This window comes from Mus musculus, chromosome 7 (genome assembly GCF_000001635.26).
Source record: "Mus musculus strain C57BL/6J chromosome 7, GRCm38.p6 C57BL/6J".
NCBI classification, from domain to species: domain Eukaryota; kingdom Metazoa; phylum Chordata; class Mammalia; order Rodentia; family Muridae; genus Mus; species Mus musculus.
Genome location: NC_000073.6, coordinates 49,402,424 through 49,428,609, shown reverse-complemented (window position 1 = coordinate 49,428,609; position 26,186 = coordinate 49,402,424). Strand labels below are relative to the sequence as shown.

Genomic DNA, 26,186 nt, shown 5'->3' with positions numbered 1-26,186 from the left:
CAGACACATTTTCACACACATGGGACACCTCCGTAGAAATATCTGGCCAACCCGAAAGCTCGTGGGAAATAGCACACAGCTATTATGTGAAAATATCACTTTTCAGGGCTTGTGACTAACAAGCGTGTTCTGCCAAGCTCAAGGCTGAGACGTCCAGAGGGAAGCTAGCTCCCACAAGTCCCCTGTAACTTCTGAGGCTGTGAAGGTGTTTGCAGAAAGAAAACACACTTCTGTTGGAGGAACGGAGATGAAATGTCTTGGATTTGACTACGGGATCAATGGGATAACATGGGTGAGAATTCCCGTCCTAGGATACATGTTTAGTGTGGACAAGCCACTCCCACCCCTGCTGCCCATATGCCCTTGGTTTGATTGTGGAGCAGATGGACTTAACACAATACAAAGCCATCCTGGCCCATAAGAAAGCCTGTGTCTGAGCCCAGCATGCCTAACACATGATTGACAGACAGAATAAGGTCATCACCAGGGCTAGAAACCTTCAAAGCAGAGACAGGTTTCTTCGATATAAGGCCTAAAATGACTTGCTCTCACAGCAGGCTGGGTTTTGCTTGATGAGTGGTGCCCCCTACAGGAAGCATGCGAAACAGGCCTTTGAGTACTCTGCGGCCATAAGGAGGACTGCAGAGCAAGACTTAACCAGTTCACAACTTAGCTGAACTTGTGAGAGACATCATCCCAAGTACACGGGGAGGGGGAGTGGGGAGAGTCAATGCAAATGTCACCGAGGGTACCTTTGCACGCTTTTCTTCCCTCCCAACTGTCCTTCCTTCCTTGAAACAGAACCGAGTTCTAGAGTGTAAGTAACGCCGCTGAGGATAGAGTACATTTGGGATGGATGGATGGATGGATGGATGGATGGATGGATGCCTTTACAGGAGGTGGGGCTTAAGGAAAGGTCACATATTATGGGGTTTACCAGTAACTTTATCCAAATCACAGAAGCACTTCCAGAACCTGCATAAATCACAGTCTCCCTCCTTTATCTGAGAAAATCAGTTCAGAGGTTTACAAACATCACCAAGGCTGTCTGCTGAAACCTAACATGTGGCAGCCAGAACAGGGCTGATCTGACTGCCTGAACACCTCTGGGGGCCAGAGACCTCCCCTCCCAAAAGATTTATCCATCCAGCTGGGAGAAAACAGAAACAAAAGCCCTTTATATTTATTTTTTAATGGGGATCCAAGAGTTGTTTCTCTGTTTTATTAACTTGTGTGTGTGTGTGTTTGTTCTTTTCAATGCCCATGTTCTAAAACATCCCAACTATTGTGTGAGCAAATGGGTAAACACAATAAAGGAGACCCTGCAAATTTTGTGGGTCTCACCTTTGAGGCCCCCCAGCCCAGAAGCATACATCTATGTGTGGCATCTAAGTTTCTGCAGAGGAGTAAGTACCGACTCTATTGGTTGATTTTTTACTTGTCTCTCTCACCAGACTGTAAGTCCCACTAGGGCAAGGCCTGGCACCTCTCTCTACACTCTAGACTATCAGTGACTATTCTGATGCTTAATACAGAAGAGACTTTGCACAAATGACCTTAGACATGTCCCGGAACATGAAGGGTGTATGATCAAGAGTGGGGCTGTTAACCATACTGCTTTGTCTCATTTGAAATTAGTCACCCGCGAAAAACAAATAAAATCTAGCAAACCTTTCCAGTTAGTAAAAAATCCACTCCTGCTAGCAAAGATCTCTTTCCTTAGGATTCATCCTTCTCCTTGAATCCCACGGCTCAATGCCCACCTCAGGGGGAGTGAGTGACAGCTAAGAGGAGGAGGGGCTTAGTTCAGCAGCTCACCTAGCTACTCACCTGGGGGAGGGGGGTGAGTGACAGCTGAGAGGAGGAGGGGCTTAGCTCAGGCCCTCAGTCAGTTCCTTGTTACTACAGACAGAATTTTTCCTCCAGGCCACCAGGACCTTACTGAACATACTTAGCCGTTCTTGGGTCTACAGTCACCCTCCCAAGTGGAGGAAAGAAAGCAGGGAACCTATGCCTGGACGGGAACATCTAGACAATCGAAGCATCTTTACACTTCTAACAGGGTACCTTAGTTCAATGGTTAAGAGCATTGAATGCTCTTCCAGAGGACCCAGTTTTGATTCTCAGCACCACAAGGCATTTCACAACCATCTGTAATTTAGTTCCAAGGGCTCTGATACCCTGTTCTGGCCTGTGCCAGCATCGAGGGACGCAATCTGCACACAGATATACACATAGGCAAAAATACCCATATTTATAAGACAAAAAAAAAATTTTTTTTAAAGTTAAATTAAGAAAAAAGAATGCTAGACAGAGATGAGATGTAGCACAAGACTTAGACAGCAGAGGGCAGCAGAGGCTCACTGTCGTGGGCTACTGAAGCAAGATGGTTGTGTGAATTTTGTTTTGTTTTGTTTTCTTTCTTCTCTCTCTCTCAAAGCCTCGCTTTTCCCAAGCTGAGTCTCTATAGGCTGAGGGCCTTGCAACCCAGTTGTCATTTCTGGAAAATACTATGATTCTCCCATCACAGTCAAGGCAACAGGCTCAGGACACAGAGGGACCTGCATCACCTTACAAAGAATTAGGCAGGCTACGGACGCTGATGCTTGAGCCTGCGTTATCATCCGCAAAGCTCAAAGAGCCTCTAAGCTACAGAAACAGGCATAGGCACTGCTGAAACCCAGCAGGAGCTCCTCGGGATCCCGGTGCACAACATCCTTCAGCATGGCCACTCACACAGGCACAACAGTCACAGACAGGCTTACCAACAATTGAGGCTACCTTCGCCAATACCTTAAAACGGATATTCTTGCTGCGACCCTTCACGTACTGCATCTAGAGGCTGTATCCCTCCCACACCAGGCTGGTGTTCTAAAGAACATCTTATCTGATAGGTTGGTTTCAGCCCTAGAGAGTCTGTCTTCTGCAGAGAAGGGCTCAAGTGCCTTCATGAGATGCCCATCACCAAGTACCAGCTGTGGCTGGACTAGAGGTTCACAGCTCAGTTGCCCCTCTCCCCTCTTGCAACGTGAAGACAGGCCTTCCATGTCCACAGAGGAGTTCATTTCATTTACTCCAAAATAAATTTATCTTTAAATGTAGATGAATACTGTCAAATACACAAGTTAGGAGGAAAAAAATGTTTTTAAAGAATATTAAAATGGAATGAACCTAGCCTTGCAGATCAAACTGCGGTAACCCTGACTAAGAGAGCACCCAGATGCCTAAGTGTATTCCCCTGCTAATGAAGCTTAAAATGAAATAGAACTCATGTACATGGGATGCTCTCTGCCTGACAAACAGGGGCAGGAGAAGCACTGGACTGATGACCTGCAGATCACACGCACAACAGGCACTCATCTCACACCCCAACACAGACTAAACCAAATTCGCATTTTGTCTTCTCATCCGACTCAGTTTCCTTTCCTCCTTCTCATTCTTCCTGCTCCCCAAAGCAAGGACAGCGTTCAGCGAAACCGTAAGCTGGTGTGCTGATTTGGTAGCACGTCCATATTGCAGAAAAGGCAAACCTGGCCACACAACCGTCTTGTTTCCATGAGAAAGGGTGAGCCCAAGCGCCACCATTCATAGCCTTACACACACCCAAGGGCTTTCCTGCCCCCTCTCCCCAGGGCTTTCCCGAATTCTGCAGCAGATAAGAAAATGGCCCCCAAAGACAGCCAGAGAAAACACACCAGACATAATTTTGTTCCCCTTGATGGTTGGCTTTTGTTTAATCCTAGTGTTAAGGACAAAAGCTGGAGTGTGAGGCTTTCATAGTTCTCCCTGGTGTCTGCTCTCCTGGGCAGAAAGAGACTCCAAACTCTTTAAGAGCCACGAGCACAAAGAACTGACTAGGGAAAGCTGAAACCCTCAAAGCACTCCTGGCCTTCTGCTACCATAGACACCACCTTGCGTACCTGCAGCCCAAGTAAGGGGTCAAACCCCAGCTCCTTGTTTTCTATGAGCTCAGCTGGCACAAGAAAGAATGAGAACATTTTAAAATAAAATACAACAATGACTTGAAGACTGGCAAGGTAAAAAAACACAAAACCAAAGTTGGCTTTGAAGTCCCTGGCTGTCAGTGAACCCAGTTATCAAGTGCTGGCTCTGAGAATAAATTTAAATATAGCTGTGATAAAATGGATATAAAATTTTCATGGCTCCCCATTTTTGAGCTCCTGCTGCATGCTGGGCTTGACTTGGGGGGTATGGAACAGGGGGGGGGATGGGTCTCACTACCTATAGTCACCCCTGTAACAGTAAGTCATCAAATTCTCGCTGAGAGTTACAGGGCAATTAGAAAATGGTGTTTCTCGTGACGTGCATCTAAGAACACAAGGCTAAGAAGAGTAAGGGTTTTCCACCTTTACAGCTTGAGGATTATAGGAATCTCAAATATAAACTCAGAAGCCAGAATCGAAAGGGCAAAGTGTATGAAGTCCAGGGTCTATATTTGCATAGCCACCTTGAAAGCTGACCGACTGATAGTCCATCATCAGACCTTGAGAAACAAGCTCTCTTTCACAGTAATCTAGGTGTATGTGTGTGTGAGAGAGACAGAAAAGTAGAAAGGAGACTATGGAGGGGAAGAAAGGGAAGAGAGGGTAATGGGAGATAGTATGATAGGTAACTCGGAAGAAGGGACCAGAAAGAGGTAGACACAGTACAGGAAAAAACAGTGGGGTAGCTGGATGCTAGTACATTGGGGCTGGAGAGGTAGCTTAGCAGGTAAGAGCACTGACTGCTCTTCTAGAAAACCCAGGCTCTATTCCCAGTATCCACAAGGTAGCTCACAACCACCTTTAATTCCAGTCCTAGGTGATCTAATTCCCTTTCCTGGCTTCCTTAGGTACTGCACAAATGTGATATACAGGAACACGTGCAGGCTGAATAACCATACACACAACATAAAAATAAAGCTTTTTAAAAAAAGAATTTGCACTGATCCATACACACACACATACACACAACACACACACACACACAGAGCCCTACCTTACAATGAAGCCCATCTCTTTTTTTTTAGTTTAGTTTATTATTTTAACTATGTGTATATGGGCTTCTGTGTTGGTATGTACACATGTGAATGTGGATTCATGTAAAGTCCGGAAGGTGTTACCTATAGGCAGCACGTAACCAGAGTCACACTTCTGGAAAGTGTCAAGGCTAGAATTCAAGTGTAGTCATCTCTCTTCCGAGTATTTGCCTTGTCTTTAACTGGAGGCCAGAGTCTTCCACAGACATTCGTAGTCCAGCCCCGGGGATGAGTTTGGCTTTGTAGCTGGCCAGGTCTTTTCCTCTTCCAGGGCCTTGTGAGGACTTTGAGTGTGGTAGTTTAACCCAGCCTGATAGATTAGCCTGGTCCATCTGCACACAGAGCTCTGTCTCTAGACAACCTTCTGGAGCATAGTTGAGATGCTACAGTGGCCCCTGGTCCAGCCCGACCCCACCCCACAACCATAATGGATTGCAGCCCAGAGATCACGATATTTTTGCAGCTGCTTCCCAGAAATGACAGTCATCCTCTGCTCTCTCTGTCCAGGGTCACAGTTCCAGAATGACCAACAAGGCTTAACCATCACTATGGCAACCTTGGGCAGATCCACTACAGAGCCTGCAAAAGTGAACCCAGCAGATCTGTTCTTAGATTGACACCCAGATCAACACTAGAAGTTTTTTTTTTAGAGCAACACACTCCTTCCTGGGCTACCGTCCTAGTATTAAGGGAAAGCAGTTGGAATAGCTTCGGACTCCTCCCCAAAGCTGAATGGGTTCTTACTCCTTTGTGCTCAGGACTCAAGCACCTCTGCTATGGCACACATGTGGAACTACACTCCATGTGCCTCTGCAAAGCAGCATCTTAGCCCCTTAGTTCCCACAACCAGCCTGATGCTAGTCCCATCCCAGTCTCTACAGGAGCAAATGAAAGAAAGAGAGGTACCACAATATTCTCCTCTACAGGACTTAGAGTGCCAGGTTCCTTCCATCTACTAGACTCATAACGTCATGTCAGAATCCTGGTGTACAGCCCAACGCAGGTGATTATCTTACAGTCCTGTCTTCTAATCACTGACTCTGACTGTCACCAACCACGAAGTGACACGCTTACAGACACTCTCAATCAATGGACCCAGTATAACACGGACATGACGGAATGCTAGTCGTCAAACCCCATCTCCCGACCAGAAGAACAGAGCAAAGAGATGACACAGCTGACAAAGCCCAGAGGAGGAGGCCCACCAGGAAGGAGAACAGGTCTCACGTGAACAAGGCCCAGTCGCAAGGACAGCTGAGCATGTCGCGTAAGTTACAGTTCTTCAGTGATCTCACGCGTAGAGGATAAAGTGAGGCCGCCGGTTTTAGTCTCAAACCCAAAGGAGTTCTTACTATACCAGGCCATTGATAGTCACTGTAATGTCAATAAAGTAGGCCAGATTTATTTTAAGTTCAGCATCTTAAAACAATTTGTCTCATTTCAACCTTCACCCTTCCCTGCCTCTGTGACTGTAGCAAGTATCAAGCCTTTATTTTATATTATATTATTTTATTTTAGGTACATGTCAGTTTCACCCTTTTAAAGGGGGAATAAATGAGGTTGTAACATGAGCAAAACTAAGAAGAAAATAGCTTTTTCATTTGAAGTAAAACCCCAAACATTTCTATATGCAAGTGTGTTGTATTTATATGGCTGTACTGCGGAAAGTTCTGGAAGGGTGTGCACAGTTTGGATTATACTAGTGCTTGTTAAGAAATATAAAAGAACTTTAAAAAAATATGTGCTCTTGTACTATTTTGCAAACAGATGTGACTTTTATATTCCAAGCATACATTTATGGTTTTTAAAAATATATTATTTAATTGTTTTATTTATGTGAATTTCTGTATGTGGGTATGTACGTCTGAGCACAAGCGTCCTGAGGCCAGAAGAGGGAATCAGAAGCCGTGGAGTTACAGGTGATTGTGTGCTGCCTAGCATGGGTGCTGGGGATTGGAACTTGAGTCCTCTGCAGAAACCACATCTGTCTCTCCAACTCCTCCAAACACAATTGTAATAAAGAAAGCCACTTAGGCATGGGGAAGTAAAGAAGAGGTGTGGGGTACGACTCAGTGACATGTTTGTCTAGTACGTTGAGGCTCTGGGTTTGATCTCCAGCACCCGAGAAGTGAAACTAATAGATGAAAAGGCTACACACGTTAAACAAAAGCTCTTGATGTTTGAGTGAAAGACACCAAGGGGCAGGATCACATAGATGTGGCTGATCCACATACTCTGGATTAGACTTTAGTACTGGTTTCAAGTTCCTGGTACCTTGGTTGAGAAATCTGTCAACCTCATAAAAATAAAGATCTCTCCCCTACTCTGAAGGGGGAAAAAATGTAACCATTACTAAACACTCAAGGGACTCAGCCTCTGTGTCCCAAGTGTTTCTGGTTTGGGGAGTAGATAGGATGGGACCGAGTTCATTCACAACATGAGGGCTGCCCAGGTTCCTAAGCCACTGCAGGGATTGGGGGATAGCATGCTGTGGCTCAAAGGGATGGCGTGTGATATGATCCACAGTAAGCTCCAGGACACTTGCACACTGCCACAGAAAAAACTTCTGAGAGACCTGGCTTTGGTTTCTACCATTTCTACTTGGCGGGAGGGCAGGAAGGGTTTCTCAAATGTCCCAGAGGCCTGTCCAAGCAAAGTCTGATCTTATTACCTTCTGTGGAGGTCTTCCACAAGCCGCTTACCTTACTTTTTCTCCACCCTAATCGCTCAGAGGCACAGACGGTCAGATATCATTATATCACCACAACCCTAGGAACAAGGCTGTCTGCTTCTTAGATGTGAGTCAAGTGCTTCACTGTAGCTGACTCAAAGGCGAGAACGTCCACATTACCAGCGCCCCTTCACATCATCTCTGATGACTCCCAAAGCACGCCCCAAGAAACATGCGCTTCTACTGCATAGCATCCATGAAAATTTATTCTCAGATTTCAAATGGCATCTTATTTCTAATCTGTAGCCAAGTGTTTTATGGGCCACGGCCAAACAAATAACTTATTCTGGCTGGCTGGCTGGCTGTGGATGTAGCAACGCTTTCCCCACTGTGCTAATGTCATTGACGACAACCTTCCTGCTAAGCATGTGTATGTTTGAACCACAGTTCTTCATCCTGTTTGCAAGCTGGATCTTGACCCCACCCCAACTCACCCAAAGGAACCAGACAGGTCTGCTAAGAGACAAACTGACAGGAAGACTCCAGAGAAAATGACTCACCTTTCTCATGGTTACTTGGTGGTGCGGGTGGGGGTGGAGAGGTGACAGGTTTGGACTTGTCGTAGTTGTTAAAGCTCTGGCTCCGACGGTTGTTGGCAGCAGCTGACCCTCCGCGAGTTTTGGCCTCGCTGCCTGCAGCGGCCACCCTTGCGGTAGGACCTGGGAGTCTGAAATGCAAGAGACAAGAGAGTAATGCAGTCAGTCTTAGGAGTATAGCAGTGCCCCATGTGACCATGCAGGAGATCATCAACAACAACAACAACAACATCAGCAGCAGCAACATCAACATCAACAACAAGAAACCAAACAAACTCAGACACCATGTCTGTGGAGAAGGCTAGTCAAAGGATTTGGTGCAATACAGTGAACACTTAAGGCTCCCAATGACCTCAGGAAAGCCCAGTGGCAAGCTGAGAACATGACTCCTTTGAGTAAGGAGGGAATTTGAAGGAATTTGCTGATGAGAAATCTAAGACCCATCTTCTTTATCCTCTGAGACAGGTGTTCTTACTTCTCAATATGAGCAGAATACAACATCCCTGGCTCTGTCCAGCATGGAGCATAATAACTTAACCCTGAGTTATTTTTCCCATGTGCACTGTGCTGGAAATAGTGTTTGCCATAACCCAGGGATGGAGGCATTAAGACCAGGATTGGGTTTATAATGGTAAGAAACTAAACTGTAACGGCTCAAACCAAACACATCTGTGGTGCAAACCTGAGGCCTGGCTGACAGTGCTCGTCTGGCTTTACACTTCCCTTCAACACCTGACAACCTGTCTCTGTGGCATCCCTTTGAGGCCGAGGCTCAGCCTGTCTCTACAGTCAACATGTAAAGTCATAATTCTATCTGTAAAAACAGCAGGCTTCAGTTAGTCCAAAGACAAATACACATTTTCCCTTTAAACAAAACCTCGTTTTGGGTGGTTCTGGGAGTAAAGCTGCCAGATTTCTTTGTAGTGTGTCTACAGATGTCAAGGAGTCGTCCCTGGAGAGGTAAGGGGGAAGGCTCCTCAAATCAGAATTTTGATCCAGGAACCAACTAAGCAGGCTGTTTCCAATAATTAAAGTTGAAGGATGAATACATGATGACATATTTAGTAGTATCCTTCAGTTAAAACCCACCGAGCCGTGTTTAAAAGCAACTGGAGTCTCGGCTGACCAGCATTAGACCCAACGATAAGCCTGAGTTCTCAACTCATAAAGCTTTTAGCCTTCTCTTTCCGTGCGATTCGGCGAGCACCAAAGCAGCCCTGAGTCTGGAAGCATTTTAGATGCAAGCAGCAAGCGCTTTAAACTTTTTCTTGTTGGCTCAGCAAGAAAGATGCTTGCGGAGCACACAGAGAACATGAGCTGGTGTGAAAGGACTGTAAAAGCGATCTAGTTAAAAAGCTGGCTGGGTCCCGACTAGGAGCTGGGAGAGGTGGGGAGGAGGTTGCCGCTCCCCTTGCCAGCCACAGTGAATCTTGAAGGCATTGCTTCCTGCTGTGCTAGGAGCATCTGCCCTCTGTGAATTTGCAACCTCTGCTTTGGAGAAATTCACTCCCACAAAGATAGAACCGGTACAAATCCCCAGCAGTTCCAGCATCTGGGGTAGGGGCTGCATGTATCAGCACAGCTGGTCAACGAGATCCAGGGATGGGACCTTAGTGTCACTTGGATCTACTTCTGATGCGGTGTCCCGCAGATCTTCCATGTTAGATGACATGGCTTCACATCCTTTGGTAGAACAGGTACACACAGTGGCTGTTGGGTCAGACTGATTTAAGCAGCCGTCGTCTGCAGAAGTCTTTATCCCTACATACAGGATTGGCCGGAGTAGGATTATGGACTTGTTCCAAGATAATGTCACAGCAGAGGTATTCCATGATGCAGGCTTCAACTGGAGGTTGTAAAGAGCACGGGGGGCACAAAGCAGCAAGGTGGACAAAATCTTTTCAGAGTTGCTAGAGAGGCTCCACTGTGCCCACTCAAGGCTGGACCACGGGAGATCTTTAGAACAGGACAGAGGCAAGCCATCTAAGCACAGGATGGGCTTGGTCTTCTGGGGGCAGTGTGGTGTAATGGACAGGATGCAGGCTTTCCCACCCACAGGACTCCAAGGCAGCCTCACATCTGACATTTATATTCTTCATCTAAAGATCTGGAAGAGCAGCTACCCAGTGGATGGCTGTACATTCAACATGGGACTTGATACCTGGTCTGTAGTAATTACCTGCTGCCGCGGAATTCCCCTCTCACCCTTCCTGCTTGGCCCAGATTTGTAAAGAACTAGATAGCATCATAAAGGGAACACACTGGGGTACGGAGATAAAGGAAGTAGACAGACTTACACACTGAGAAGGAAGGAGCACAAAGTCAGTACCAGATCAACGTTTTGAAAGAGTCAAGATAGGGCTCTTTTTCTTGTTAAAGAACATTCCAGAAGAGAAACCATTTTTTTTTTCTGTGATGGAAAACTTGCTCTCGGGAGCCTCATTTGAGATTAAGAACACTCCTGGCTAAAGAGATCTGCAACCCTATCGGAGGAACAACGTTATGAACTAACCAGTACCCCAGAGCTCTTGACTCTAGCTGCATATGTATCAAAAGATGGCCTAGTCGGCCATCACTGGAAAGAGAGGCCCATTGGTCAGGCAAACGTTATATGCTCCAGTACAGGGGAATGCCAGGGCCAAAAAATGGGAATGGGTGGGTAGGGGAGTGGGGGGGGGGAACTTTTGGGATAGCATTGGAAATGTAATTGAAGAAAATACGTAATAAAAAAAAAGGGGAAAAAAAAAAAAGAACACTCCTGGATCCCTCCTCGTGGTAACCATGGTTCAGTGCTTCTCTGATGCTTGAAATGATTTCTCTGAAGTTTATCCATCTGACAACTTTAGCAAAAGTCACCTCTACAGGCAAGATGTATGTCAGCTTGAGGCAGGTGCGAGTCATTTGAGAGATGGGAACCTCAACTGACAAAATCACTCTGTAAGATTGGGATGCAAGCAGGTCTGTAGGGCATCTTCTTAATTAATGACTGGGGGTGGGGGTGGGGCGTCCAGACCATTGTGGGATGTGGTCCTGGGTTCTATAAGAAAGCAGGCTGAGCAAGCCAGGATGAACAACGAGCCAGTAAGCAGCACCCCTCTATTGTCTTTGCATCAGCTCCTGCCTCCAGGTCCCTGTCCTGACTTCCTTCAACGATGTGGAAGTATAAGCCAAACAAACCTTTCCCTGGCCAGCTTGCTTTTGGTCACCGTGTTTGATCCACAACAGTAGAAACACTAAGTAAAACACTATGTCGTATACAAAGACCATGAAGAAACGTATGTTAGGTAAGAAAGAAGAACTCAGTCATGGGGAAACCAAGGCATCACTGGGAGAGTGTGTCGATCTGCAACTGAATTACTTCAGAATAAATTTTAGTATGAAATTTTAAGTGCCGGATTTCAAAGTCAAGTGTCTTAAGCAAGGCAGCTGTGTGACCAAGGGAGGGCTCTGTATTGGCTGCAGGAGGCAGCACTAGTAGATACAGTCCTCCCTGGATCCAGAGTCTCCAGCTGGCTCCAGCTGGCATCTAGGTGACATGTGTGTAGATGCAAAGAGGCAACTCACGGAAAGGGAATGATGGGTTTTAAGGTCAGAGAGGGAGCAGAGAGACCCAAGAGCAAGACCCAGACTTGGTGTGTGGACGAGGACTGTGAATGGAAGCTCAGAAGGCATAGCCCACAACACATGGTGAGAGCTTGCAGAGAGTAGAGGTGAAGCCAGGCATGGCGGCTCATGCCTGTAATTCTAGATACTCAGGAGGCGGACACAGGAAGAGTTCAAGGCCTTTTTGGCCTACCGAGTATGTTCAGGGCCAGCCAACAAAACTCAGTGAGATCTAAAAAGAGGTTATAGGATCTCGCTCATTGGTAGAATGTATTCACCTTGCCTGCAATGTAGACTACCACCAAAGTATAGCTAGCCATGATGGCTCACGCCTACAACCGTGCACTAATGAGGCTGAGACAGGTAGGCTGCCTTGACTCAAGGCTACCCTGTGCTATAAAGCAAGACTCTATGTCAAAACAAAGCACACTAAAAGAGGACAGAGGAAATAGTTGGAGTGTGATGGTTCTTGAAGGACAGGGTGGACTGACCCAGCCAGGGGAAGTGAACAGGACCAGAGGAGGGAAGACCTTGTGATCAGACTAGAAAGCCTGGACTCTGTCCTATCCCTCAGGACTGAAGCATTAATTAAGGAGGCCGATGGCAGAGCTGGAGCTAAAAATAAGGGTATGTCTTCTTTACCAGTGACACAGACCCAGGGCCTCACACAGAGGCTTGCAGCCTTTGGCTAAACATTCTGTAGTTCATTACTATCGACGTCCTTGTGTATCATGGGAACTTGGATCAACCCCAGCCTGGAAGCCATGTGCTGTCAGTCACATCAGAGTCCTGCCTTGTTGAAGAGCCCGGTCTGACCCATAGGAACAGCTGCAGGTGGCGTGGCAGATGCTGCCCACCACACGGCCTCACTGAAGCAAGTCAGCGGGAGGCAGGCGGGCAGATCGGGGCCCTGCGCCATTCACAGTACCAAGCGGTCCCAGCGGCTCTGCAAAGGAGAACTTCTCATGCTCACTCCATGTCCAGCTTCATACTGACAGAAGGCACAGGTGGATGCTACCAAACATACTTTTAAAACATTAAATTTAAGGGAAGTGCTGTGGAAAGGTGGGAGACAAGTCTTGCTTCTTTGAGAGCCATGGTCAAATTCTTCAGAGTGTGTGGAACACCATGCAGCGACTGAACTCATTCCTGGCATGGAACCTACAACCAAGCCCCTGTGCCTCCGCTCCACACGCTGTACGTGCTGATGGTAAGAGTGCCGTTCCTCTCTCCCAAACCACTTCAAAAGCTGGTAGTGGGTGTGTGTGTGTGTGTGTGTGTGTGTGTGTGTGTGTGTGTGTGTAAGGGTGGCCCCTCCCAGGAAGCATGGCAGCTTGTGTGCACATGCTGGGGGTGGGGAAGCCCAGGATTGGAGATGCTTTCTTGCCAGACAAGATGATTAAATGCTAAATCTCTCATTTCCACGGCATCTGCTTTTCAGCAGCCAGGCAGAGGCCCGATTATCCCACTAATTTGATTCCGTTCTCCAAGATGGCCAAGACAGCCATCCAGGGACCCATTCAGCCTGGCTGCCATACCTGACCTAGCTCACAACCAGGAAACCAACATCACCCACGTATGGCTGCAATTTACTGTGCACCAGTGATGTCCTAGAACTGGAGGAAAAGCCTTTCACAAAATCTTCAGGACACCGTGCGTGAAGCAAGGTAGACACACACACACACAGAGGCTCCCAAGGATAATATCATTTACCCAGGCAATGCTAAGTGGCAGCCATACCATCGTGTCACCATGCTTTACTGCCTCCTGTGGGCAGAACATGGTATATGCCTGTGACTCTACCAGAGATGCCAGGGAGAAACAACATGGTAGACTGTGTGAATGCATGAGGGCCACACTCAACGGTGAGGCTGATTCTGCTGAACATCTCTGGTGCCCATTAAGGTACTTGGTCCTGGCAGGAATCCAGTCAGCATTTACACTTCCACAAGAGACTCATGTTCTAGAGTTCTGGGGGCAGGTGGCCTACTCAGCCAGAGGTTGGGGGAGGGGGCGGGTGTCTCCTCTGCCAAGCAGAGTTTACTACTGCGCTTAAAGGTACTTACTTAATCAGCCTCAGTCCTTATCAGGGCAATGCTCATGGGTAAGATCTGGGAAGAGAGGAGCCCAGGAGTACGAGTCCATCCCTTTGTTGACCTCAGCAGAGACAAGATGCACTCAAAATGTACTCCTGATAAGGGACTGGATGACTCTAAAGGAAGCCAGACCTTGGCTGATGGTGAAGCTGAAAACTCTGTTCCTGGCACAGGCTTAGGCTGGGATAGCTGCACCCTTGTCTTCAGCTCTTCTCATCCCCTGCCTCCATACAGCATCTGTGCCAGTGAAGGGCAGGCATGTGCTTCCAATCAGACAGCGTCTCAGACAGCTCCTGTCTTCTCTTTTGGGACAAAGCATTGGGTTTCCTGGGAACAGACAAGGGTTCCTCTAGGCTGCCTCTTTCCTTTGCCGTGTACATACGTTCACATGATGTTTAGGTCAGTGGAATCAGCCTGCTGGAACAAGGGATGCACTCCTGCTGCAGCTTCCTCTTCATCAGGGAAGGCAGTCTCTTACAGGTAATGTGTGCATGCTGTGCACTGAAGCACAGGGGCGTGCAGTTTCTCCCACCCCAGGCAGGTTGCTCCAGACTGGGTCTTGACCCGGACAAGGTTTTCAGAAAAAGAAACTAATTATAAAAGGTTACTAGAGCCTAGCAAAGGGGGCAGCTGGCAGCTCGTCACACTGGACGGTACATGGGTGAAATGAAGGGCCGGTTTTCCCTCACCTTCGGGAAACAGTTCCTTGGAAAGTAAACGTAGCATCCGTCATCATGGTAAGATCACCCAGCACAGCTTCCCTCGGGTGCCGTAGGGGCAGTGTGAGGGACTAGGCTGAGGCAGCAGGTTTGACAACAACTGCACAACATCAGAATGTAAAAGAAAGAAACAGAGGCAAGGCCTAAGGGTTCTGGGGCAACCCATCTTCTTTCCCAGGCTCTTTCCCATCTTCTGTGCAGACTGTGAGCAAATGATCCCACTTGTGGATAGTTTCCATATCTGTAAAATGGAGCTATTAACATGACCTACCTGGTTACCTCATGGAGGCTGTAGGATTAAATAAGATGTTACAATGTAACTAGGGTTGCCCATACCCCAAGCATACGTCTGAGGGTTCAGGACAGGATGCCCGAAGACTAGTGACTGTTGTCTCCCCCCACCCCACCCCACTCCCCAATCTCCCGGAGAAACTGAGGCAAGGTATGCAGGAGAATCCAAAAACAAAGACAGGACATGACAGCCTTCTGTAATGGATTCACATTTCGGATCTCAGCTCACAAGGAAACCTACCAACCCCACGCCCGCATCCCACCCCTCCCCCCAGTTAGTAATTGAGCGACCATGACCATAGCCAAAGCACAGCACACAGAGAGGAGATGCGGATTAGGGCCAGGATGAAGCAGGGAGCAAATGCATTCACTGTAAGATAGCTATATAACTACCTGGAAACTCACCTCTTCCTATGAACAGGTTTCTCATGACAAGGTGAAATCAATATAGTGTAAACATCCAGTCTGAACCAGCCACTTTAGCACATACAAAGCTTCTCTCCCACACATAAACACTCCCACCCAAGCCCACTCTCAGAACTCCCCCAGCTGAGTCAATAGCCAAAGCATGTTTGGGTTTGGGTAACTGGAGACACAAGCAGGGAGGGGAACCAACAGGGAACTCAGCCAGCAAGGAGGCAATGGGAAGAGTGGGCTGGGTTGAAAACCATGCTTTGGAGGACACAGAGGACACTGCTAACCTAGAGATCTTTTTCTGACCCAGAGTGAAGCGGATGATTTTGCTTTGAGATGAGTCCTTAGATGATGCACTGCAGGGTAGGAAGGAAAAGGTGGAACAGATGAGTGAGGAGAGAGACGTTAGGCAAGCCAAGAGGAAGTTCCTGGGCTGGTCCACCATATACTTCTTCCCACTAAACACACAGTGCCCTCCAAGTCTAACTTCAGCAATTACAGTGTGAAGAAACTACATTCAAGATTACCTAAAGCCTAGGCTTGTGATCTCAGCTGCTCAGGAGGATGAGGCAGGAGGATGGACGTTGTCTTTGTTACTTTCCTATTGCTCTAAATAGATGCCGTGACCAAGGCAACGTATTGAAAAGTCTACTGGGGCTTCCATGACCATCAGAGAGTGGCATGAACTGCCGCAGTTGGCATTTCAAGATCTGCTGGCTCCAAGGTGAGCTCTGGTTCAGCCCTGGCAAGCCCTGAGGCCTTGCTTTAAAATACAAAGTCAGAAGGAAGCTGGGGATATGGTCCAGTGACTGAGCATTTGCCAAATCTGAGCAAGGCCCTCGGTGTAATCCCAATGAGCGTGAGACAAAACAAAAGCTTTGGCTCAGGATTTCTAGGTTGTTGAGCCCTTTGCACGCTGCACTCCCGTTACCATATTAAATATCTTTGCTGACTTCACTCATCTGCACGCTTGGCTTTATATTTTTTGTTTGGTTTGGTTTTCTGCGATAGGGTCTCACACTGTAGCCTAGGCTGCTCTGAGTCACCTGCACTTTATAGTTTGGGCTGGCCTGGAATTTGTGGCGTTCCTCTCATCTCAGCTTCTCCTTCCGGTTTTTCTACCTCTCTAAAGCACTGCGATGCTTGAAGTAAGAAGCATTTGTAACACGTAAAGGAACGCTCTCTACAGTACTGATGTGCTTGCTCACGTCACAGGATTGTTCACTGGGCTACAAAGGCAAACACTCTTGGTCAGATTTATTCAATTTGTGGTTATTATGTGCGGTTTATCTTTCTTATGCCTTTTTAGATAAAGGTTAGAGTCCTAGAGGTGGCAAGAATTCTACCAGGGAGCTGTTGCCCAACCTGAAAAACCCGAGTTAAGAAGCACTGTTCTCTGGGAGTAAAGGGAGAGTAGAGAATGGTAAGGAGAAAAGAAATCAAGCAACTTTCACATATTTCCTAAATAATGGCACATGAATTGTTTTTAAGATAAAAACAAATGCAAAGAAACGCAAGGCTTAGAAAGTACGCTCCTTCCAGAGACTCTCTACTGTAGGAAACTTCACATTGTGAACTATGGATCAAATGCCCAGTCACAACGTAGATTGTAAAGTGACACAGCACGCCATGGCTGCTCTGGCATCAGTAAACCAATGTCTCAGATGTTCTTGAGTGGTATAGGCGAGCTTCTTAGAAAGCTGCCAAATCTTGGTGTTTGCTGTACTGGAGCACAGAACCTAGACATGTGGTTTTTTTTCTTTTTTTTTTTTTAAGATGTATTGATTTTTATTCATATGAATATACTGTAGCTGTCTTCAGATACAGCAGAAGAGGGCATCAGATCCCATTGCTGGCGTGAGCCCCCACATAGTTTCTGGGACTTGAACTCAGAACCTCTGGAAGAGCAGTCAGTGCTCTTAACTGCTAAGCCATCTCTCCCGCCCCCTAGAGGTGTTCTTAATAGGCATGTCTGTATCTTGAAGAATTCTAACAAAACATCAGAACAGCCCTGGCATCTAAGGTGCTCACTAATAGCCAAGTGTCCAAATGGTTACCCTGTGGGGCTTTGGCTACCAAAGATAGGATGTGAGGTTAGTAACACAGTGTGAGCCAGCCGGTGATGTAATTTTATCATTCTTAAGTCAGAGTGTTAGTATGGGATATCTTATGTCTAGACCTTGGCAAGAGGCTTTGAAAATAAGAGTGGGAGCAACAGTACAGAGCAGAAGAGGCCACTCATGCGCAGAAGTAAGCAGCGTGGTGGGATAGAGGGTGAATGAGGATATAACCAATCAGCTCCTAGTCTATGCTGCCACTCTGTGGGGCCAGAAAGCATGGCATTATGGCAAGAACCCTTCTGCTGTTGGACTAAATAAATTAAAAAAAAAAATCCAGGCTTTATCATTTGGACTGCCTCTTCTTCCCCAAGAAGATTCACTATCTAGAGATAGTGGATCTGTGTGTAGGCTCCATGACCGGACCTTTAGCATATCCCTCAGGTCCATCTCCATGCGCCTCAGACCATCCTGTCCAAGTCACTCACACTGCCTCGTCTGCAGAGGTCTCCTCCACTGGAGTCCTTCATTTCGCTCTTGTTCCCCGATAAGCTTACTCATCAGAGAAGTCTCTTTTCTTAATGAAAATCTAATTGAACCGTGAGGCTCCTTTAGCTTCCTGGCTCCTTAGAGAAGAGTCCAAGCTCACTTCCTTCCGCCTGACTTTGGTACCACATCCATCACCCACACAGCACCTTCTTTGCTTGTGGGCAACCGTCCAGTTCCTTCTCTTTCCACTGCCAGGCCAAGCTTGTGCCTACCACAGAGCCTCCACACCAGCTGCCCCCACCCCTGTCAGATCTCTGCACTTGAGGTTTGCATGGCTAAGTTTCCTTCTGTTCATAGCTCGCCAGCCACCAGGTGTCATGGCCTCAGAGGGGCCTTCCCATTAACCAACCCTAAACTATCAACCCTGAGTCCCACCATCTTCCTGTTTACGCACCTGCCTCTCCCATCTCCTTCCTGGTCCGGTATGCTCGTCGCACAGCCCCCTCCAGGATCGTGTAGGGAGCAGGTATCATGGCTATCTCTCATCTCTGACTCCCAAATGACTAACAGTACCTGGCACATAGAAGGCTCTGCTCTCAACAAGATAAAAAGAATGCAAACTGGCAGATTCAAGGTTCTGAGCAGACAAGCAACAACAATCCTAACAACTTAACTATGAGCTTCTCTCCTCTTCCCACACAGGACCTTTGCCCTGCACTATAATTCTAGCGGGCATTTCAGGGACTGGGCCTGTGCAGAAGGCAGTATGGGAAGGATGTACTCTACTCAGGGCTGCTAGGAAGCCTCCGGCCAGGGGAGAGTTCCCAGCCAGGCATTCCTCCAAGGAAAGAGCACAAAGCCTGGCTGCTTGGTTCTCTTTTCCTTTCTTTTCTTTTCTTTTCTTTTCTTTTCTTTTCTTTTCTTTTCTTTCCCTTTCCTTTCCTTTCTTCCCCTTTCCCCTCTTTCCCCTTTCCTTTCCTTTTTCCTTCTCTCTCTCTTTCTCTCTCCATCCCGCCCACCCCTTCTCTCTTCCCTCCCCCTCATTGCTAGTCCATGCAGCTCTCCTATTTCACAAATTTCCATAATGCCAGTTGGATAATTAGATAATTAATTAAGGGACCTCATTTACATCAGACCCATACCTCCTGGCTGTAAATGCCCTGCCAGGTGGGAAACTGCGCTTTTCATGGGGAAACACAGCTGGGACTCCAAGGTAGCTGAGGGTCAAGCAGCTCTGGGCTTGCTCTGCAGCTAGCAGGTGTTACAAGGTCTAATGAGTTCAAGAAGCCTTCTGTACTGGTGGCTTTGGGGAAGAGTGTTTTTCAGCACACATTCAATGAAATCAAGCAACCAATCAGACCAGTGGCGCTGGGTTTCCGCTGCTCACAATGGGCGGCTTAAAAGAAGTCAGTCGTCATGGGCATTTCTACTGGACTTTCTCCTGAATCAAAAGCTTTCCAGTTTTTAACCCATCAGTCTTTTTCTGCCACTAAAGCAAATGACTTGTGGGCGATCTTTTACAGGACAGCTTAGGAACATGCAGGCCTCTTCCTGGCCTGTATGAACACACATCTCCACTGGGTACAGAGGAGCCTTGCTCTATCTATCTTGAGGCCATGCTAGTTCCTCACAAATGAGAACCACAGAGCACACAGGCTCCCTACACAGCTGGGAAGAAGGACACCTGAAGATGGGTCGGCAGCGCCATCTGTCCCTGAGAGGAGCCCACCTGGACTGCATTTCCACTTGTGTCTTTCCTTGCTGATGTGAAACTGGCTGGAGGAGCTGGCACGGGGCTTGGGGAGTGGCCAGCCCCTGATGCTGAGGAGTGCCAGCCTGGCACTGGGAAGGCGCCCCGGCCACCTGAGACCCGGCAGGTGGCAGAGGAGATGAGGAGAGGGGCTGCTTCTCAGGCTGTTGCTGCTGCTGCTGCTGCTGCTGCTTGTATCGGGAGAGGCTGAAGAAGAGGCCTAGAATGGCCTTGAGGTTCCCATTCCTGATCTCTGCAAGACAATAGAGAGGTTCTCGTCACCAGAGGCATAAATGTGGGGAAAGGCAAACCTTGTCAAATCGATGGCGTGGTTGAAACTGCCATGACGTTTTAAATGTGTTTAGGAAAACCGAATTTTGGACGCAACCGGCCCTCCCTTGTCTAAAATGGAAGTGACTTAGCGTAGTCAACCTGCTTGTTTGTTTTCATAAATAAAACTTAAGGTCCTTGCTTAACGTGTATTGGAGGTTTAAGAACCAATGTGCAAGAACACCTTTGCACAGACAGTTTAAATAAAATGAGGATTCTTGGCAACCTTTCTTTTCCACGTTCCACGGGCTTCTTCAGCCCTACCTGAGTTTAACTCCCGAAGGTCCATTAAAATGACTCCTAAACCACAGATCAGTCAAGACTCCCCACGGGGTTGCAGTAGATGTACCAAGCAAGTCAGAACTGGCTGGCTGGTTGGCCAGCTGGCTGGCAAGGGCCAGGAGGATCTGCTCGAAAAGAATACCGCTGAAAGAATGAGTGTCCTTCTCAAGACTGAGCCTGTGATCCGGGCAAGGCTGTGGATACTAGACCACTCTCTGGCACTAGCAGAGGTACTATGGTCTAGCTCGATTTGCCAAGTCCACATTCTGAGCCTCGAGCCGCACAAAGCATGCCAAAGTAGCCACCACTGCATCCGAATGCTTTCTCTCCTCTACCCAGCCATCTTTTCAAACCCACGGCTCCTTAACTCGAATTCAGGCTTTGCGTGTGGGGCGAGAGTGTAAGAACCAGCCCCCATCAGGACTTCTGCAAAATACTTCCTATATGAGAAGAAATTTGAACAGAGTGGGAAGAATTTTAAATTCCAGATGGTACTTTTTAGATATTAAAATGCATTTGCCTCGAGGCATGCATAAAAAGCTGTGGCAAGGAATGAAATATTTATTCCATACAGAAGCTGAACATCCAACCTTTTATGTAGCATTTTTAACATCAGCTGCCAATGGCCAGAGGCTACACTGACCTCAAGGCGGTGAAGTAGGGCCACCGAGAAAGAGGAACATCAGAGAAGAAAACCCAGAGAGGTGATATTCTCCACGTACACCCCCACCCCTGCTATGCTGGGGAAAGGGTGCTAGCATAAAACAAGGCCAAGGAAGCTTTAAGGGGTCTTGTGAGAGGGTGAGGGTCAGCATCCCTGCTTGTATGGGGTGTGCAGGCCTCTGGCTGAGTCCTGGCTGAGGAAACCTGCCCAGGAAGGCACAAGGGCATCCTCTAAGGTCCAACACAGGCAAGAATGTGTTGAAGGAAAAGTAATGTGTGCCTTCAGGACAAGCCATGTTCCCACAAGGAAGGAAGGGCAACCAGCCAGGCCTTAGGACCTGTGTCCAACCCTTTACCCCCAAGTTAGATTGGAACAAAGCATTTGTTTTGCCAAAGCACCTCTCTCTCCTCAGGCTGTAAGAATAATGAGACGCCCTTCTAGAAGCCAGTCTTCCCGCCACACTTCATAAGCTAGCGGGTTCTGTGAGGGCTGGCAGATGCAGCCGAGGATTTACAGAGTCTACACCTCTGGACTCCAGCCTGGGCTCTACCACCCACCAGCTGGGCAAGTCCCGCCATCTCTCCAGGCCTCTGAGGAAGGGCAAAACTTCCACAGCCGGCCCCAGCTTTACAGAGCAAATGACAGACAGCATCTACGTCAAGATTCTCTGCGTGAGGATTATGATGATCTCCACCAGTCTTGGTGCTACCGGAAGAACACACCCCAGAACCCCAAGCAAAACAGCCATACAGCTTCCGGCTGCACGAGTAAGCCTCTCCTGGTGATGACTTTTCCAAAGTTACTATGCAAACTAGGATGTATTTATTACAGGGTCATTTTATGTGTCTGAGAGTATCTTGCGGGTATGTCTGTGTGTGCACTGGATTTTTCTTTTCTTTTTTTTTTTTTTCTCAGCGGGTTGCATTAATATATTTATTCATATACATATGAATAGATTCCTATGTGTGTTCCTAGATATACATGCATATGTTCATATGTGTGTGTGTAAATATTAACAACAATAATAAAAAAGTCCATGAATTTGAGAGGAAATAAGAGTGGGACACAGGAGTGGTTGGAGGGAAAAAAAGAGATGGAGGGAAATGATATAATTATGTTTTAATTAAACTTTAAAAAAAATTAGACAGAGAGTTGACCTGGTTTGTAGTTATTGCATGGAGAAAGTTAGTCTCCAATACAGACACATGCTGACTCCCGATGAGATTTAGCTAGACTCCTATCTCTTGCTTAGGGCCTCTTGCTTAACTACTTCTTTTTTTTTTTTCCATTTTTTATTAGGTATTTAGCTCATTTACATTTCCAATGCTATACCAAAAGTCCCCCATACCCACCCACCCCCACTCCCCTACCCACCCACTCCCCCTTTTTGGTCCTGGTGTTCCCCTGTACTGGGGCATATAAAGTATGCGTGTCCAATGGGCCTCTCTTTCCAGTGATGGCCGACTAGGCCATCTTTTGATACATATGCAGCTAGAGTCAAGAGCTCCGGGGTACTGGTTAGTTCATAATGTTGTTCCACCTATAGGGTTGCAGATCCCTTTAGCTCCTTGGGTACTTTCTCTAGCTCCTCCATTGGGAGCCCTGTGATCCATCCATTAGCTGACTGTGAGCATCCACTTCTGTGTTTGCTAGGCCCCGGCCTAGTCTCACAAGAGACAGCTACATCTGGGTCCTTTCGATAAAATCTTGCTAGTATATGCAATGGTGTCAGCGTTTGGATGCTGATTATGGGGTGGATCCCTGGATATGGCAGTCTCTACATGGTCCATCCTTTCATCTCAGCTCCAAACTTTGTCTTTGTAACTCCTTCCATGGGTGTAGCAGCCTTATTTATAATAGCCAGAAGCTGGAAAGAACCCAGATGCCCCTCAACAGAGGAATGGATACAGAAAATGTGGTACATCTACACAATGGAGTACTACTCAGCTATTAAAAAGAATGAATTTATGAAATTCCTAGCCAAATGGATGGACCTGGAGGGCATCATCCTGAGTGAGGTAACACATTCACAAAGGAACTCACACAATATGCACTCACTGATAAGTGGATATTAGCCCCAAACCTAGGATACCCAAGATATAAGATACAATTTGCTAAACACATGAAACTCAAGAAGAATGAAGACTGAAGTGTGGACACTATGCCCCTCCTTAGAATTGGGAACAAAACACCCATGGATTTTTCTGTGCATGTTTTCACGGTGTATGACTCAAAGCCTCTGTGCCTTTGTGGCATACCCGTAGAGGTCAGGAAACAACTTGTGAAAGTCAGTGCTCAGGGCCTGCCTAAAGCAGTAGTGGCCATGTTCATATCGGCATCCAAAGCCAGACAACCCACTCAGTGCTTGTAGGCACCAAGAACTAAATTCGGGTCATCGGGCTTAGCAGCAAAAGGCCTGTACCTGCTAAGCCTTTTTCTCCAGCTCCAAACCATGCTACTGATATGTGGGGTTCTTAATTATGCCACAATGAACGGTGAAAGTCAGGGCTGACCTAGTGCCGTTGGGATGCCCAGGCATGGCTTATGGACTAACCCCCGTGACACGGACTCACAGAAAGTGTCAGAGGTCAGGGTGCGCTCCCTAACTTTGCTGGGTAGCTACGGCTGCTTTGTTCTCCAGTCCCAGGGACTGAAGGAGCTGCATTCAGTCCCCAGATGTCCTTATAAGTACGCATCACAGACTGTGAGGCTGGGGGCAGGGAGTATAGCTCAGTGACTTCAGTCATGGGGCAACTGAAGCCAACAGTGAAAGACAGCACATCGCTGGTCATCACTTGGACAGAGACCTGAGTCAGGGATCAAATTCAGAAATTAATCAAGCATCGACATTCGAATGAACACCTATGAAGGGACATGGCGGGGGCGATGGTGGAATGAGCCCTTAAAATATGAATTTATTGGAGAGATAATAGCTATTCTCGGAGAGGAAATCTATGTAAAATCTATTTTTGTGTGTGTGCGTTTGTGCTTTTCCCAGTTTTCAGGATGGTGAGTAGTTTATGATTAGCAAGCTTTATGACTGACTAGTGTGTACCTCCAAGCTCAAGGTGTCTGTCATTCAGACTCCCTGGGCAGGGGGTACTTAAAGGGAAGCGGAAAGTCAGAAAGGCGGTGAGATTTCTCCAAGGTAGTAGTAAGCTTGGGGTGGGACTTGAATCCAGGGTTTGTTTTGTTTTGTTTTGTTTTGTTTTTTGTTTTTTTTCTAGCTCAGGGGTTGGTTTACCTAACACTGTGTGACTTGGCTTGCTGGCATGCCCATCACATGTGGGGAATTTAAAAACAGACCGGATAATGTTTTATTTATTAAGGTAGCTCATGGGCATGTAGTTTTTTTTTATTTTCCTGGTGTGTTCAACATTCCTGAACACATTTTAAAATATACACAAGAAAAACAAAAGCAGGGTATGTGTGTGTGTGTGTGTCAAGAAAATCTAAAAAAGAAAATGAAAAAACCTATCAGCATGTCCCAGGGAGGGATCAGGGCCAGCTCTTCATAGTAGACATGTCCATATCAGCGCCCAAAGTCCGACAGCCCACCCCATGCAGCTGTCAGTACCAGGCTTGTAGCTCCTGTGGCCAGCAAGCCGTTTGCAGCTCCTGTTTGCTTCCCTTTCCCCTACAGCATCTCCACCCATCAGAGGTCATGGTACCCCACACATTTTTCTTGGTACTTTCATGATAAAGATCATAGACTCATAAGCCAAGCCTGGGGCTTGAACCTCTTCAGTCCATTGCTTAAAGGCTCCGTGTTGTAAGACTCAAGGCCTCTGAGCCTCTGTTTCCTTACCCCACACCACACATTGAGTACATCTCAAGCTACCTTACCCGGGGATGTTCGAAGTGTGAAGAGAGGGGATGAGAAACTGAGTACCCAGCACCCGCAGTACCAACCTCGCTGTGTATTCAGAGCTCAGAACGCACAGGCCCTCTCTACCTGCAGCCGTCTCAGCTCCCTATTGGGGCTTTCCACCCAGAGGAAGCCTGAGGAGGTTCTACACCTCAGAGGCTAGGCTTGGAAGCATGCCCCTCCACCCTTTCTCTGAGGTCACACAAAGAAAACCATCACAAATAACCTCATAGTGGACAAAATTCAACCATAGCTTTCTTTCTGTTTTTTTTTTTTTCAAATAAATTGAAGTATTATTACACACCCAGTGTATATACATAAAATTAAGTCTACAACCCAGTGACTTGTAGTGAGTTTAACCCGTTCTAATATTAAAACATTTCTATTAATGCAATTTCCTGTATTCAGTGGCAATCAATCCCCAAACTCCCAGGCCCACCCGTGAATCTGCTTTCTGTGAAGATTTTCCTTTCCTGGACACTGTATGTAAATCATATAACTTGCAATCTTTTGTACTGGCTCCCTTTACTTAACACACTTGTTTGTTTCATATTTTTGTTTTTAACTTTATTTTTTATAGTACTAAGGATTGAATCTAGGGCCTTTCATATTCTAGGCAAGCCTTCCACCACTGGACTGCATCAGCAGCCCTTAGCATAAGATTTGTACAGCCACGTTAGAACTATGCATTGGCTTTACAGCGCTGCATAGTGTATCACTGTACGGGCATACCATATTTTCCTTATTGGTTCCCCGGTTGATGCACTGTTAGATGTTGTTTTCAATATCACAAAGAACTCAACAGAGGTGAAAGCTCTAAAAGCCGTCTATCCTATCCTATGGGTGGTCCGTAACAGACAGTATCCCAAATAGCTAGAATTGTCTTCTGCCCGCATTTCCAAATGGTATTTGTCTGGTGAACCAGTTCCATAGAGGAAGCTGAGAGACCACAAGAATGTTGACATTTCCAAGGCTATGGAAGGGAGCCTCACTCTGCATGTGACTGGTCAAGCTCACTCAGACTTCTTACACAGGTTAAAAATAGGAACACCCAGAGTGAGGTGCCCACCCCGGGAGACTCTGGCCTGGCCACCTTCTTTTGAATGGAAGGCCAAACGGCACAGACCATTCTGTTTCAGTGATGTAAGGACACATACCTTCTCTGGTTTTTGCCTGGCCCTTCTGTTCCCACTGGCTTCTACTAATCCACTTAGACATAAGTACTAACTTACTGTAGATATAAGATAAATCTGCATAGGTGATATAAGTAATGCCAGGCATGACTGCTAAGTCAAAAGATGGGTTGTTTTTTCTTTTG

General features: G+C 47.0%; 1 protein-coding gene across 23 annotated transcripts in view; it reads right to left on the bottom strand.

Annotated features, from left to right (window-relative positions):
- Nav2 (neuron navigator 2) overlaps positions 1 to 26,186 on the bottom strand; it is a 651,028-nt gene that overhangs the window by 181,481 nt on the left and 443,361 nt on the right. For 16 of the 23 annotated variants that reach the window (XM_006541297.4, XM_006541311.4, XM_006541289.4 and 13 more), the window contains 3 exons: positions 19,704 to 19,977; positions 15,716 to 15,784; positions 8,270 to 8,436 (listed from right to left, as the gene is read on the bottom strand). In XM_006541297.4, the coding sequence (XP_006541360.1) occupies positions 8,270 to 8,436; positions 15,716 to 15,784; positions 19,704 to 19,977 (510 nt within the window). The remainder of the gene's footprint in view (positions 1 to 8,269; positions 8,437 to 15,715; positions 15,785 to 19,703; positions 19,978 to 26,186) is intronic. The other 7 variants (XM_006541300.4, NM_001111016.1, XM_006541293.4 and 4 more) reach the window with 1 other exon arrangement.